General features: G+C 47.7%; 1 protein-coding gene across 1 annotated transcript in view; it reads left to right on the top strand.

The window, feature by feature from the left end:
• The first annotated feature begins 4,373 nt into the window (after positions 1 to 4,373).
• LOC143297518 (uncharacterized) overlaps positions 4,374 to 15,617 on the top strand; it is a 75,167-nt gene continuing 63,923 nt past the window's right edge. The window contains exons 1-5 of the mRNA XM_076609918.1: positions 4,374 to 4,514; positions 8,655 to 8,704; positions 9,565 to 10,719; positions 12,483 to 12,528; positions 14,999 to 15,103. Coding sequence (XP_076466033.1) covers positions 4,441 to 4,514; positions 8,655 to 8,704; positions 9,565 to 10,719; positions 12,483 to 12,528; positions 14,999 to 15,103 — 1,430 coding nt within the window. The 5' untranslated portion in view covers positions 4,374 to 4,440. The remainder of the gene's footprint in view (positions 4,515 to 8,654; positions 8,705 to 9,564; positions 10,720 to 12,482; positions 12,529 to 14,998; positions 15,104 to 15,617) is intronic.

Below are 15,617 nucleotides of genomic sequence, written 5' to 3'. Positions count from 1 at the left end.
TGTTGGATTATTTTATTTGTGAATATTGTTGTGCAATACCCTGTTGTCTTAACGTGTGTGGCGGTGGGTCGGTTGTTTTAGTCTATCTTCAGCTATTGGGAATTCTTATTGTTTTAATCTATTTTATGTTGCGCATGTTCATTTTATGTTGGTGTTTACAACGAGACTGTGATTGCGTGAGTTGATTTCCAATTGGATTAATAAAGTGTTTTTGATTTGATTTTGATCGCGTTCATCAGGCTTTCAGTGGGAGGATGCAGTGGTCTCGCGATAATTGGCATCGTGCCTGTCTCCTACCTACCCCCCAAATACCCCTCCCTCGCGCGCGCGCGCGCGCACACACACACACACACACACACACACACATGCACACACGCGCGCGCGCACATGCACTGACACGCATGTACACGCACTCACACACACACACACACACACACACACACACACACACACACACACAAAGGGGGCGGGGAGAGAAGTTCTTTCTTTTCTCCTCTTCCTTAACCCTTACCTTTTTTCTCTCGTTTACCTCCCTCTATTCTTCGTTTTTCTGCGACGTCTTGCTCCATTCTAACTCTTTACTCCTCGTCAGTCACTCTGTTTCTGTTTGAAAAACGAAATTTGTCTCTCTGTCTGGAAACCCAAGTCTGTCTGTCTGTCTGAAAACCCAAATCTGTCTGTCTCTTTGTCTGAAAACCCAAATCTGTCTGTTTCTCTGTCTGAAAACCGAAACCGAACAGCGTTTACCCCCTTTCTTCCATTTCCTGGTCTGTGGAAGAACAACAACTTCAAACTAAGAAGAAAGAAACAAACAAACAAACAAAGAAAATAAAAACAATGAAAACCCCTTACTGTGTTTTTTTTTCTGCATTGAAGACAGTCTCAGGAAGCCCTGGGGCTCGCCTGGCCTAGCCGTCAGAGCTGCCAAAAAGGCTGAACGGCCATTGGGGTACTGTGACAGAGCACCTGACCTTTCGCAAACAAGCACTTTGCACGTGAACGGGGTTTGCAAATGACGGAGCTAGAGAATTAGTAACAGGAGGGATGGGAGAGGGGAGAGGTAAGTGTGTGTGTGTTTGTGGTGGTTGGGTGGGTGGGTGGGGGGAATCTGAGGATGGAAAGAGTATTGTGGAACGCAGAAGGGAAAGGAAGTCGTGGAAGAGGACGTTGAGGGGGGAGGGGGTGGTAGAGGGGTGATTGTGTGTGGGAGGTGGGGGTGGAGGGCGCAGGTGGTGTAAGGGGTGGTGGTGGATAGATGTTCGAAAGATATTTTTAAAAATACATGAGTTGATGTTTCGCAACGATGTGAAAAGTGTGTTTTTCAGACAATCTGACTGTCTGTCTCTCTGTCTGTCTGTCTCTCCCTCCTGAATAATAAAAACGCTTTACGCAGTTTAGCTCTGTCTGCCCGTCTGTCCCCGTCTGTCCCTGTCTGCCCCTCTCTGTGTGTCTGTCTCTGTCTGTCTTTCTCCCTCTCTCTCTGCCTTTGTGCACACGCGCGCATGTATGTGTGCGCGCGTGCGCGTACTTGTGTTAGTGTGCGTGGGAGGAAACGGGTGAATTTGAGTCAACCTCTATAAAAACAGCGTGCAGGAAGCTAGCACCCCGACCACTCACCGACACTTCTTTCGCTGACACGTGTGCAGCCATCAGCATCGACTTCCATCCACCCCGGGTGCCACATTGGTCACGTGACATCTCTTTCGCCCCTTTAGTATTATCCACCCGTCTACTCGATCCTTTCGCTTCCACCCCTTCGCCACCACCACCCCCTATTCCGCAACACCTCTTCCCCTCCCCCCCTCCCCTCCCCTCCTGCCTGCTCCCCTTCTGATGCCCTTGCCGAGTTTCCTATCAGATTTCTCTCCCTCCCTCTTCCCCCCCCCTTCCTCTCTCTATTTGCAGATGACATTGCTTTATTCTATGCAACTCTAGTTGAACAATCACCTGAACAATCTTGGAAAAAACACACACAAAAAAACAAAACAACAACTCTCGGACTAAAAGTAAATCTAAGCAAAACGAAAAAACGAAGATGTGTTCTTTAAACTGTTTAATGCACATGTGAAACCCATGTTACTGTATGCATCAGAATTATGGGGAACTATGCGTTTTAAAAAGCTAGAATCAGTTCATTTATTTACATGTAAACGATTTTTGAATGTAAGCCCCAAAACGTCGAACGCAATGCTATACGGTGATGCAGGTAGGTATATGTATACAGGTCGGTGGCCTTACATTAAAATAGTTCTGTCTGTCTGTCTGTCTGTCGGTCTGTCTGTCTCTCTCTCTGTGATTTTCTCCAGTTCTGACATCACTTTTTGTGCTTTGTTTTTCCGTCCTCTGGTTCCCCGCCACAGTGGATTGATCGCCACAAGAGTGTGTGTGTGTGTGTGTGCTCGCACGCGCGCGTGGTTCTGTGTGTGTGTGTGTGCGTGAGTGCTTACGAGAGAGAGATGAGTGTGTGTGCGTGCGTGTTCGCGCGCGCGCGCGCGTGCTTGCACACATGTGCGTGTGTGTGAGTGAAAGAGACAGAGTGTGTGTATGTATGCTCGCGCGCGTTTGTGTGTGTGCGCGCGCGTGCGTGTGTGTGTGTGTGTGAATGCCATACGAAAAGCTGATTGTTATTTTACTCAGAAACATTTTGACAACAGTGTTGACGAGTTGTCTGAACTGTGTGGTGACTATATATAGTAGTGACGTGTGACAGAGACATGACAGTCTCCGTGTTTTTTCTCCTGTCGTTTAGAAGAAGAGTGCGGGAGGTTGTGATAGAAACCTCTCTGCGATCAACACGTGTGTGCGTGTGTGTGTGTGCGTGCGTGCGTGTGTGTGCGCGTGTTAATTGCCCAGCTAGACATTTCGAACAGGAACAATGTTTTAAATGCTCCTCACCCTCATGTTCAGCGTGTTTAATTTTTTTTTTTTTTAATTAAAAAAACCCCACCCTGACACAAGCCCCATTTATTTGGGTTTCAGGTAAAAAGCAGGGGTACAAAGGATGTATCGCCGTTTTAAATCCCCTCCGCAACTGACAGCTGCCAATCACCGGCGATGGAGCAGACGACAGCTGTAGATTCTGGCGTCACCAAAGAGCGGCGGGCTGGTGAGGCCTTGACTGTTGGAGAGGGTAAAGTCTGCCAGACACTCACTTGATAAATGGCGCTGTTGTGGATAATGCCTTGTACTCTTTCAGTAGCTTTCCTAGTCCCCTAATGGTTTCTGAAACTGCGTGGCTTCGCAAGGAAAGAGCTTGATGGACATGAATTAGTGGAATGAAGAGGATGGAGGATGAAAAAAACAGCATTTAGTGTTCAGTGGAAAAAAACAGGACTTGTTTTGATGAGCGGTGTGTGGTGAAACCCCCCCAGATTTAATCTGCATCGTACAATCCTCATCATCACACAGTGGTCAGGACTTGAAGCCAACATATTCTTGTCATTTTGGAGAGAGATTATGTATGCTATCTCTCTTGCATTTGCATATTTCACTCAAACTCTTCCTGGAGTTAGTCTGTGGCCGGATTGAATGAACTTCATCTTCTTGTGAGGACAGAAACGAGTTGTTCATCACCTGAGAAAACAACAGTGTGTGCCATGTTGTGTTTACCTGCCCTCACCTCACCTCTCACATACAGGTGTTGGTATGACACGTTACATTTTCAGGTATTCAGTGCAGACATGTCTCAGAGCCACCCCGAGGCGCCAGCTCTTCATTTTGTCCCCTAGTTACCTGGCGAGTCATTGATCAACAGGTGAGAGAAATCGATACAGCTTAGCGCCACGACCCCAGACTCGTTTCTTTGACCAGGTTGACTCCAGACGATAACCGTTAAGATTGTTGACTGGAGACAACGGCTGTGGCCGTCTGTGGAACCTGGAGACATCGAGGCGGAACTTTTTTTTCTCACCTTCGCATACTGTGCTTCTTTTTCATTTTGAGATTCCACAGGTAGTGGATCGATTGCTGGTCTGTGTGCAGGTGGCAAATAACAAACGAATCCTCACACGAATCGACTGACTCTCGACGGCCTTTGCTAACATCTCAAAGCTCTGTACATCGATGCAAGGTATTTACGGGCGTACAAACGCTGGTTTGGATCGCGTGTGAGCTTCTGATTGCTTGGCGTCAGGTGTATGTGTGACTTTGGACATTTTACACGATTCGCTTTGGAGTATTTCCATGAGCACGAACTGAAGTCATTTGCGTTTAGAAGTAATCACACACCGTGACTGATACGAAAAAGCTATCCTGGCTTTGATCCAGTAAAAAGAAAACAACAAACAAAAAACAAAACAACAAAACAACCCCCCCAAAAAAAACAAGGAGTGTTCAGGGGATTCTGACAAGGGAAATTCAAGTGACTGTATCAGCAGACAGATGTGGGCGGTGGGGCAAGCGCATAAGTGCTGTCGGTGAGTGTTGGGCGGACGATGAGAGATGGAGGGGGCGGAGTGGACAGAGGATGGGAAACACGGCAAGGCTGGGCCTCTGAGGCGGTCCCGCAGTAGTAGGTGAGTCTCTGTGTGTGTGTGTGTGCGTGTGTGTGTGGATGGATGGATGGATAGGTGTGTGTGGATGGGTATGTGTGTGTGAGTGAGTGAGTGTGTGTGTGTGTGTGTGGATGGATGGATGGGTGTGTGTCTGTCTGTCTATGTATGTATGTATGCATGCATGGATATATACATTACGTGTGTATATGTATGTGTGTGTGAGAGAGAGAGAGAGAGAAATCCTATATGCCATCAAAACTCATCAGGTTTGCAAGACACAGTCACAGAGTCTTCTTTAATTAAAACAGTTTTGGATGTAAAGAACAAAGTCCAAGTGGACTTTCATCACGTTTCACACACTCTGATGGCACAGTAATAACAACATTTGAGCGTGCAGATTCTCTTCCGATAAATTCTGGTCTCTCATTTTCAAACAGTTTGTACTGATCAAGAAGATGTATGTATGTATGATGTGTAGATGTATGTATTCGTGTGGCTGTAAGCACGCATTCATGTGTAGTTTGTACTTATGTGAATGTATGTCTGCACTGGGTTTTTTTTTGTTTTTGTGTGTTTTGTTTTGTTGTTGGTGTGTGTGTGTGTGTGCGTGCGTGTGTGTATGTGTGTGTGTGTGTGTGAGTTGGTACTATAGCGTACCCACAGCGCGCGTAGTGCGAAACAGAAGCAAAGGAGCTGATGACAAAACAGCAATATCAACCCATTCCTGAAAACACGATTGTTCCATTCCCTTTACCGCCGACTTCCAAGTCACACGAAACCTCATCATTTCCTGAAAACTGAAAAAGAACACACAATCACTTTTGCGAATTTCAGACTGGTATTTTTTTTTTATAACCACTTCCCCCCTCCTACCTACCCCCCCCCCCCCCCCCCGTGCCCCCCATCCCCGGAACTCCCCCTTAAAAAAAAAAAAAAAAAAAATCCAGGCACAAAGTAGCGATCGAAATGCAGGTGGAGGAGAGGAGGTGTGCGTGCGTGTGTGTGTGTGAGGAGGGGCACTTAAGACAAGAGAAGACATCAAAGACACAGTAAACGTCAAAATCCGATTAATGGTTCTGATGTATTGCGCAATCAACCAAGAAGATCTCACAGGCGAAGGCGTTGAAAAAAGAAGAAGGGACCCCCCCCCCCCCCCCCCCCCCCAACCAACCTGCATGTTGGGTAGGAGAGCGAGTAAGAGAAATAAAACAAAATGGGGAAAAAAAAGAAGAAATGAATATCGGGGAGGGGGGGTGGGGGGAGACAACGAAACCGAGGCTGAGTCACAGACGCACGATACGAACGGCAATTAAAAAAAAAACCAAGAAGCCGGGAAACGAGGCAGAGAAGGAGCAGAGAACTGTGTCATTGACTCGGGGACAGAGCTCTCCAGAGTGGCTCCCCGCGCGTAGTTTTACGTTGCAACGACACCCATTCCCAGGTGATAACAGACCGAAAACAAAACAAAAGAAAAGAACTGTCTTTGGACACAGGTGGGTGTAGCAGCGAGCAGAAACTTTGAACAAACACGCAAACCCACTGACAACATGCAACATGATTATCATTATGTTGGAAGTGCTTCCCGCCGTCAGCTGCAGGTGGAAAACTGTGGAATTTATAATTCTAACGCACGCGCGCGTGCGTGTACACACACATGCACGCACGTGCGCGCACACACATACTAACACGCGCGCGCGCGCGCATGCCAGACACACACACGCATGCATGATCGAGCGCACACATGCAAGCACGCATGCACGTGCACACACACACACACACACACACACACACACACACACACACACACACACACACACACACTCACTCACTCGTCTGCCCGCACACATGAACGTACGTACACACCAGCAGCAGAATACCAACCATACAACATCACCATCAGCCTCAGCGGCGACAACATCAGCTGTCCACTCTCCTTTCTCCCCCCGACCACCCTCAACACACAATGAAACTTGATAAAAGTCCAGTTGGACAACAACAAAAAAATAATGATAACAGCTCTCTTCCCCCCTCCCCTCCTCCCCATTCGGCCCCTTTTTTCTGTTTTCTTTCTGTTTTTTGTGGGTCCTCCTCTTCTCTTTTTTTCCCCTTTATTTTTCTTTCTTCTTCATATGGTATTCCTAACAGATAAACAAAATATCAAACAAATTCTGAAGGAAAGAAGGACCAGCGACATTAAATACGGTATATGTTCCTGAAAGATGAAGATGACGTTCGGGGTTTAAGAAAATCGATGATGACAACAATGAAGACAATGACTGATCCGGTAGATCCCTAACCCTCATCTTAGATGAACAGACTATAAATAAATAATAATTATCCCTAACCCTCGTCAGCTGGCTTACAAAACTCCCAGCGCGGTCCAAAAATCCGAAAAAAGGTTGGGGTTTTGTTGTTCTTTTTTGGTGTTTTTTTTTTTTGTTTTTTTTTCTCTCCAAATTTACGGTACCCACCTACCTTCCTACCTCCTGGTGTGAGGGTGATGAGACGTGTGGCCGAATCATTTACCTGTGTGGTGGGGGAGGGGGTAGCAGTGGGGCTGGAGGCGAGGGGGTGGGGTGGGGGGAAGCGTCTGTGTGCTGTTTGAAAGTATTACATCACATGGGGCAGTGAGAGTCTAGCCACTGTAAACTAGTTACACCGCTCATCCGCTTCCATTGAAATCAGTCGATCGCGCGGGCTTCTTTACCATGGCGTGGTGGATTAACTAATTTTGTACTTCACTGGGTCTCTGTATATCCCCGCGTTTGTCTGTCAGTCTGTCTGTCTCTCTCTCTGTCTATGTTTCTCTCTCTCTCTCTCTCGGTCTGTCTGTGTGTCTCTTTATCTCTCTCTCTCTCTCTCTTTATTTATCTGTCTCTCTGTGTCTGTCTCTGTCTCTCTCTATCTCTGTATATTTACATATTATGAAAAGTGTTTGTGTGTGTGCGTGCGTGCGTGAGAGAGAGAGGGCGAGCAAAAGTATGAGTGACAAGCCGCAGAGCTGTAATGTGATATTCTTTCTTTACCCTTTTCCAACTCATGAACAAACGTTTTGAATGATTCATTATTGCTGCATCTCGGTCATGCATGTGCCGTGGACGATAAAAAAAACAAGAGAGGCAGGGCCTTCAAGACTCACTTGTGATACACTTTAAAAAAAAAAAAAAAAAAAAAAAGTAAAAAAATTTTTTTTTTTAAATCTAATCGTTAAAATGTGTTCTGTATTTGTTATTATAAAGCTTCGCGTTGAACAAAGAAAAAAAAAGAAGTCCTAACCAGATTCGAATTAAGTCCCCTAGCATTAATTACAGAGTAATTTCCCTTCTTTACTATCAGCACCAAAACGTTTGCAAAATAAATAAAACTTCCATGCTTAGCAAAAGAAGTTCCTGTTTGAACAAAAAATGATAATAATGACTGCTCTTGTTGTTGGGTCAAATATCAGATCAGAGTGCCAAGTTTAGAGAATACAAAAAATATAAATATAACAGTAAATGCAGTTTGCATATAATTAGGCTTCATTTTTTATTTTTTTGTGCCCATCCCAGAGGTGCAATATTGTTTTAAACAAGATGACTGGAAAAAACTGAATTTTTCCTATTTTCATGCCTAATTTGGTGTGAATTGACAAAGTATTTGCAGAGAAAATGTCAATGTTAAAGTTAACCACTGACACACAGACAGACAGACACACACACACACACACACATACCCACCACACACACACACACACACACACACACACACACACACACACACACAGACAACCGAACACCGGGTTAAAACATAGACTCACTTTGTTTACACAAGTGAGTCAAAAATTCCAGTCACTTTCTTCACTGGACATTAAAGGGACGGGTCTGGAACCAAACGTGCACGCCCATATACAAAAGAGTGGTGATAGATATGATGTTCACAGGAAAATAAGTAGATGATGTTGGTGATATTTACAGTTCTCTCTGCGTCGTTTTCTCCAACGACTGTTGTCTTGTTTTAATCTTGCAGAGAGATGGACACACGCACGCACACACACACGCACACGCAGACGAACCCCATACTAGCTATGACATCCGTATCCACCTCCGGACAGCGAAGGAGGACGGAAGTGACGTGACGTACAATGGCGGTGGTGACTAACGAAGGCTGTTGTTCTCTGTGCAGACGGGACCGGAACAGGAAGGCGGATGATGACGCCCAACAGCGTCTGACGGGTAGGTCCAAAACATGCACCACCTGCCTTCTCGATTTGTGTGTTCCCATACGCACGTTATGCACACACACGCGCGCGCGCACACGCACACACACACACACACACGCGCGCGCGCACGCGAGCACATGCGCACAGACTGATTCTCTCTCTCTCTTTCTCTCTCACTTACACACACACACACACACACACACACACACTCTCTCTCTCTCTCTCTCTCTCTCTGTTTATCTCTGTCTCTGTCTACCCCTTTTCCTCTCTCTCTCTCTCTCTCTCTCCCCTCCCTTCCCTCTCTCCCTTCTCTCCCCTCGCTACAGTATGGATAATAACTATTGTCCGCGACATTTTGATGGTATTACAACACAGGGCTGTACACAGCCTTGTAGAGCGAAAACATTTCTGGATTCTGAATTCTCTCTCTCTCTCTGTCTGTCTGCCTGTCTCTCTTTCTTGCCTGAAGCACATCAACAGGAACATGTATTTATAACATCTGGCTTTGTAAACAAGAGGCAGGTGTTCCTGGCGCTCATTTGAAAACAATTATTTCTGTGTTAGATCGTTTCTATTTCTTGCAACCAGCGCCTTATGGAGCACAGAGGTGTCCAGTACAACAGCAACGACAACAATAATGATGATGATGATAGAATAATAATAATAAAAATGATAAGAAGAAGGATGATGGTGATGATGATACTATTCAGAAGAATGAGGATGAGGATGATACTACTAATACTACTACTCAGAAGAAAAAGAAGAATGATGATGATACTACTACTACAACTATAGCAAGTCGATGCTGCAGGATGCAATATTTTGATCTGCATTGCCTGTCCCCCTGAACACTGTGCACGTGCGGTGGTCCAGGCGACGCCCACTGGAGCAAACTGCTGCACGTGGATGCCTCGGACGAGGACATGCGCCTGGTGCGACGGCTGTCCAGCAAGCGCTACAAGAAGGAGAAGGATGAGGAAAAGAAGAAACAGGAGAAGGAAGAGAAGCGGGACACGCTCCAGCAACGCTCCCGAGAACAGTCCAGGGAAAGGCTGTGCGACTCCGAGGTGGGGGGAGGGACGAGAGTGGGCAGCTGTTTCGGGGTGGGAGGAGGAGGAGGAGTAGTAGGACGGGGCGGCGCGGGGGAGGAGGAGGACCCAGGGTTCGTCAACGGGGGCGGAGGCGGAGGCAACAGTTCGGAAGGGACTTGCAGCGTGCGCGTCATCAGCTCCAGACCGCGCCAGGGACTGCTCACCGCGCTTACGTCACGTATACGTCAGTGGCTGGGCTCTCGCAGGAAGTGCGAAATCTCGCCGAGGGAAGCGGCGGTGCGCCCCAACGCCTCGTCATCGCTGCCGCTTTCGGCGCCCGAGGACCCCCTGCCGGAGAAGGACGGCGCGAAGGACAGCGCGCTGGAGGTGGACGCGGCGCTCAACCGGTGCGGGGCGGGGAGACTCTCCCCCTGCCTCCCCGCAGCCCGCCTCCCCAACGGCTACGCTGCCGCCGCCGCCGCCGAGACGGGCAAGATCCCGCTGCAGAAGTCACCGGTGTCCCGTCGCCACGTGGCGGAGCGCGCGCTCCGTTCGCCCACGACCCCTTCACGAGGCGGGTCCATGCTCAGTATGCTGACTCAAGCCCTCGCCAACGCCGCCTCCAACGCCTGCAAGTCCCCCACCTCCCCCAGGGGGGGTAAAAGCCGCCTCCCCGCCGGAGGCATCAAGATCGAGGTGGTGGACGTCTCGGGCCACTGTCCCTCCCCGCTCAGCCCCTCCGCCAGCCGACTGCTGGCGTCGTCGCGGCGTCACCTCTTGCGTCAGTCGCGCAGCAAGATGAAGGAGCGGGCGGCGCTGGTGACGTCACTAATGCCGGAGGTGACGTCGCTGACGCATCAGCCCCTGACGACCACCATCAGCTGTCCGCCCCAGGCCCAGGCCCTGCCCGGGGGGCTGACTGGGGTGGGGGTGTCCCCCGACCTGGCCCTGCACCGCTGTCACTCATGGCCTCTGCCGCGCCGCAAGGCCATTCCGGGTCAGTGTGGGGTGGGGGGGACAAGTGGTGTGTGTGTGTGTGTGTTGCGTTGTGTTGTATATCTATGTGTGTTGTGGTGTGTGTGTGTGTGTGTGTGCTTATGCTTCCGGTTGTGTGTGTGTGCGTGCGTGCGTGCGTGCGCGCGCGCGCGCTGTATACACGCGCTATTATATACGTGTGTATATGCGGGCGAATGTGAGTGCGACCGTTCATGTGATTAATGCGCGCACACTCCTCAGCGCAGGTATGAGAACCCACGCGCATGCAGACGTGATGAGAATGATCCAATGGGGAATTGAAACGGTGGTGTTACTGGTGTGTGCTTGCGTGTCTGCATGCGCGTGCATGAGTGCGAAGTAAGACTAAAATTTATAACTGATGCAAATGCTATACCCATTTCATCCAGCGTGGTGGATTAAAAACAAAAACTATTGAAGGCCAAATCGTCCCGTCTCATAATCTGTGCCTCTAGTTTCTGTATGTCGCCTACTAATAGGTGTGTGTGTGTGCGGAGGCGGGTAGGTGGGGTTGTGTGGGGGAGATGGGGGCGAAGGTGTGTTGTGTTTTTGCATTAAATTCTCATGATATTCTGTTCTCTCGTCTTTTCTTTAGGCATTACTGTGACGTATTTATCGTTTCTTTTATCTCTTTTGTTCCCCGTTTTACTCTCTCTCTGCTTCCGGGATTGTTTTTGGATGGGGTAGGGTGAAAAGCATCTGTTTTGAGCCTGTCATTAGTTGCTGCGTTTATGTCAAAATGTCATTCGCAAACAAAACAAAAGCAAAACAAAATACGCTCGCACGTAAACACACACACACACACACACACAGAGGTTACATGCCTTCAGACGGCCGGCGCTGCACAAAACAAGTTATCCCACGCGCAGAACACAATGACAGCGGGCTTGCCCATTCCGAGAAGGGCTTGAGAACGGCTAATGTCGGCGTCGTGTTGAGGTAACCTTTGTCCTCGAATAGCAGTCCGCGTGGATTCAAATAGATCCGCCTAATGCCCAGTGCCAGAAATAGACGTGTCTCGCGAGGCGCCGTGGAACCGCTGCTACGTCGGCACTCCTTTTTACGTCACACACGTTGACGTCAGAAAAAGATGAAATTGTCATTGACTGAGATTTTTTCGCCATTGAGTCTGTGTTGGTTGTCCTGATCAAATTATATCCTTAAACTGACCAAATGTTTCAAAGTTGGATGGAGTGGCCAATGATTTGTCAGAGATTCTCGTCTTCCCTCTGTTCCTCCCCACCCCCCGCCCCCCTTCACCCATCATTTTTTTCTTGTTTTCAACAATAACAACAACAACAAAACAAAACAAAAAGAAAACAAAGAACAAACAAAAATACCAACCAACCAACCAGACAAACAAACAGAAACACCAACTTCTTTTTCTTTCTTTTTCTTTTTCGGGTTTCGAGTCGGAAAAGTGTGTGGGTGTGGGGGAGGATGGCAGTTGGGGAGGGGAAAAGATAATTCTATTCATTTCCAAGAGTCAATGATTACTTGAGCACGTGTCGAAGATAGGCATGCAGAGTGGGAGGGTGTGTGTGTTTGGGGGGAGGGTGGTGGTGGTGGTGGTGGTCGTATTCAATGCTAATGCATGTATGTTTGTGGGGATGGCGACAGGTAGGTGGGTGGGGAATGAGAGAATGAAGGTGGTGGGGGTGGGTGGGGGTGGGCATGCATGTGTAACCGTTGGTTAGTTGCTGTACGGTATTTCATAAAGTATGACTGTGTGATTTCTCCTTTCAGAAGATGACGAGTGTCCTGACAGCGCAAAAGAGGAAGCTTTGCAGTGGTAAGTAGTAGTTGTTTTTCATGAAAATAGAATAAAATGAATCTTCATTTTATTTCTGTTCCTCTGTGTGTGTGTGTGTGTGTGTGCGCGCGCGCGCGCGTGTATGTATGTGTGTATTTCATCTTCTTCCATCCTGTCTCTCTGTCTCTTGTTTTTTACGTTTTGTAATTCTCTCTCTCGCTCGCTCGCTCGCTCATTTTTCTCTTTTTTTATTCTCTCTCTCTCTCTCTCTCTCGCTCGTTTTTTTCTTTTTGTTATTCTCTCTCTCTCTCTCTCTCTCTCTCTCTCTCTCTCTCTCACACACACACACACAATTTTTTTCTTTTTGTAATTTATTTTCCCTTAATCTCTCCCTCACTATTCTTTCCTTTCTTTCCTTCCCCCCCCCCTCCCATTCTTTCAGTCCATCTGTTCACTTACGGTAAGATCGATGGCTGTGAAACCACTATGATCTGCTGTCGGTTAGTTTTTTGCTTTTCTGAACGTCCTCTTTGCTACAGTTGGGAGATACTGCCGGTAAGCACGGAATTTAAGATACCAGATTCACTTCTCTCTCTTTCTCTCGTCGCTCTTCCTGCCTGTCTATTTGCGTGTCTGTGTCTATCTTTGTCTGTTTGTCTCTTTCCATCAAGCTATGTAACTATCTCCTTTTCTTTTTCTCGTATTTCAATGATTTTTCTCTTGCTTGTTCACTTTTCCCTCTTATTCTTTTTTCGTTTGCTGTTGTTTATTTATTTGTTTTCGAGGGTTGGATGGACAAAAAGCATGTATGCTTAATCTGTTACCCTCAGAAAAAAAACAAAAAAACATTAATTCATTCATTCATTCTCTCTCTCTCTCTCTGTCTCACCCCGCCCTCTCTCGGTCTCCCTTTCTCACTCTCTCTCTCTCTCTCTCCCCCTCTCCCTCTGACCCTCGCCCCCTCTCTCCTTTCTGTCTCTTTCTCACTCCATCCCTCCACCCCTCTCTCTCCCTCTGTCCCTCTCTCCTTTCTGTCTCTTTCTCACTCCATCCCTCCACCCCTCTCTCTCTCTCTCTTACTCTCCCATCCTCTGTGTGTGTGTGTAAGAGAGAGAGAGAGTTTGTGTGTGTGTGTGTGTGTGTGTGTGTGTTTCTAGACCCTCTCCTGTTTCTCCATCCCCATCAGTCCTTGTGTGTACAACATTAAAGAAATCATTTCCTCTTCAGCTGAAGAACAAGTACACACGTCTCTTCATTCCAGCGCAATGTGAACGATTACAGTTGATTCAAGGTTGACCGGAAATTTCGGAAATAAATGGGAAGACCAGGTGGTAATATCCGCTGTCGTTGTCAGTGTTTCTGCTGCTGCTTCTGCTGCTGTTGCTGCTGCTACAGCTACCATTGCAACTACTGGTAGTGGTGCTTCAACGATAACTGCTACTACAACTATATGATAGTCAGTCGTATTCGACTGTTACCATCAGAACAGCAGAGGAGGTAACTGCTGTCCCGACTATCTGGGCTAGAATTTGATTATAGTGGAGAGTGTCTTGCCCAAGTTACATCCCCACTCTCTCGGCCAAGAGGGTTTTAGGACAGTCAGCGGTGTGATGGTTCCCAAAGGCCTACTAGCCCCCAAGGCTGCAGCACTAAGAGCCAGTGCAATCTTGCCTCCTTGTTTGAAAGTCATACTCGAACTACTACTGCTGCTACAGCTGCTGCTGCTACCACTACCAGGCCAACTAATACTACTACTGCTGCAGCTGCTGCTACTGCTAATACTGTTGTCGCTGCTCTAACTACTTATGCTGTTGCGACTGTTTCTGCTACTTCTTTACAGCTTTTGTTTCTACTGCTGCTACTAGTACTTCTGTTGTTGCTGCTGCATAACTACTACTACTGCTGCTACTACTACATCCATTGCTACTACTACCACCACTGCTGCTGCTGTTAATACCACAACTGCTGTTACAACAACCACTCCTACTACTATTACTGCTACTGCTTCTACTACCACCATTGCTGCTACTGTTGTTTTTCGGTTTGATACCGATGCTGTACTTCACTGTCTGTGATGTGACGGTGGTCACAGTGATGTGTTTGTTGTCTGTCTGGTCTGTGCATCAAATGGCACTTAGCTGATTGGTGTGTGTGTGTGAGTGCGTGCGTGCTCGCGCCCGCGCGCGCGCGTATGTGTGCGTCTCTCTCTCTCTCCCCCCCCACTTCTGTCTCACTCACACACACTCAATCCCCCCAACTCACTCTCTCTGAGAATGTGTGTGTGTGTGTAACATTGTGTGTGTTTGTGTCTGTGTATGTGTTTGTGTGACTCTCTCTCTCTCTCTCTGTGTCTCTGTCTCTTACTGTCTCTCATACACATTATCTGTGTGTGTGTATGTGTGTGTGTGTGACATTGTGTGACATTGTGTGTGTGTGTGTGACATTCTCTGTGTGTGTGTGTGTGTGATAAATATCTGTGTGTGTGTGTGTGTGTGTGTGTGTGTGACAGTGCGGGCCTGACGGGCCAGGAGTCCCTGGAGGACTGCTCCATCCGCTTCGAGGACCTGGAGCTGGGGGACTGCATCAAGGTCGGCAGGAGGTGTAAAATATACAGGTACGTCTACCGCCCTTTTCCCTCACTTTTGTAAAATTTGCAGGTAACACTACTACACTCCTCCCTCCCTCCTGTGAAATCTAAAGGTAACACTGCTACACTCCTCCCTCCCTCCTGTGAAATCTAAAGGTAAAACTACTACACTCCTCCCTCCCTCCTGTGAAATCTAAAGGTAACACTACTACACAGTGATCAGCAGGAGGTGTAAAGTTTACAGGTAACACCCCCAAATCCCCTCCCCCCCATCCCTTCTGTACAATCTATAGGCGGCACAATGAAAGACGGGAGGTGTACAGTTTGCTGGTAAACAGTCCTCCCCGGCTTTCCCATCCCTTAAGGTAATGTTACATGTGAAACCTCTGCCCCCTCCCCTTCCCCAATTCTTCCTGTCTCTGTTTTGATCGGTAAGGTTAGTAGTTCTGTTTCTCTGTCGCATGATCCAAGTTGTCTTTTCATTTTCTCTCTCGGTTTCTCTCTCTCTCTGTCTCGGTCTCTCCCTCCCTCTCTCCCTCTC

The sequence above is a fragment of the Babylonia areolata genome, chromosome 22 (genome assembly GCF_041734735.1).
Source record: "Babylonia areolata isolate BAREFJ2019XMU chromosome 22, ASM4173473v1, whole genome shotgun sequence".
In the NCBI taxonomy this organism is placed as follows: Eukaryota; Metazoa; Mollusca; class Gastropoda; order Neogastropoda; family Buccinidae; genus Babylonia; species Babylonia areolata.
Note: the sequence above shows the minus strand (reverse complement) of the source record. Positions and strands in the feature narration are given on the sequence as shown.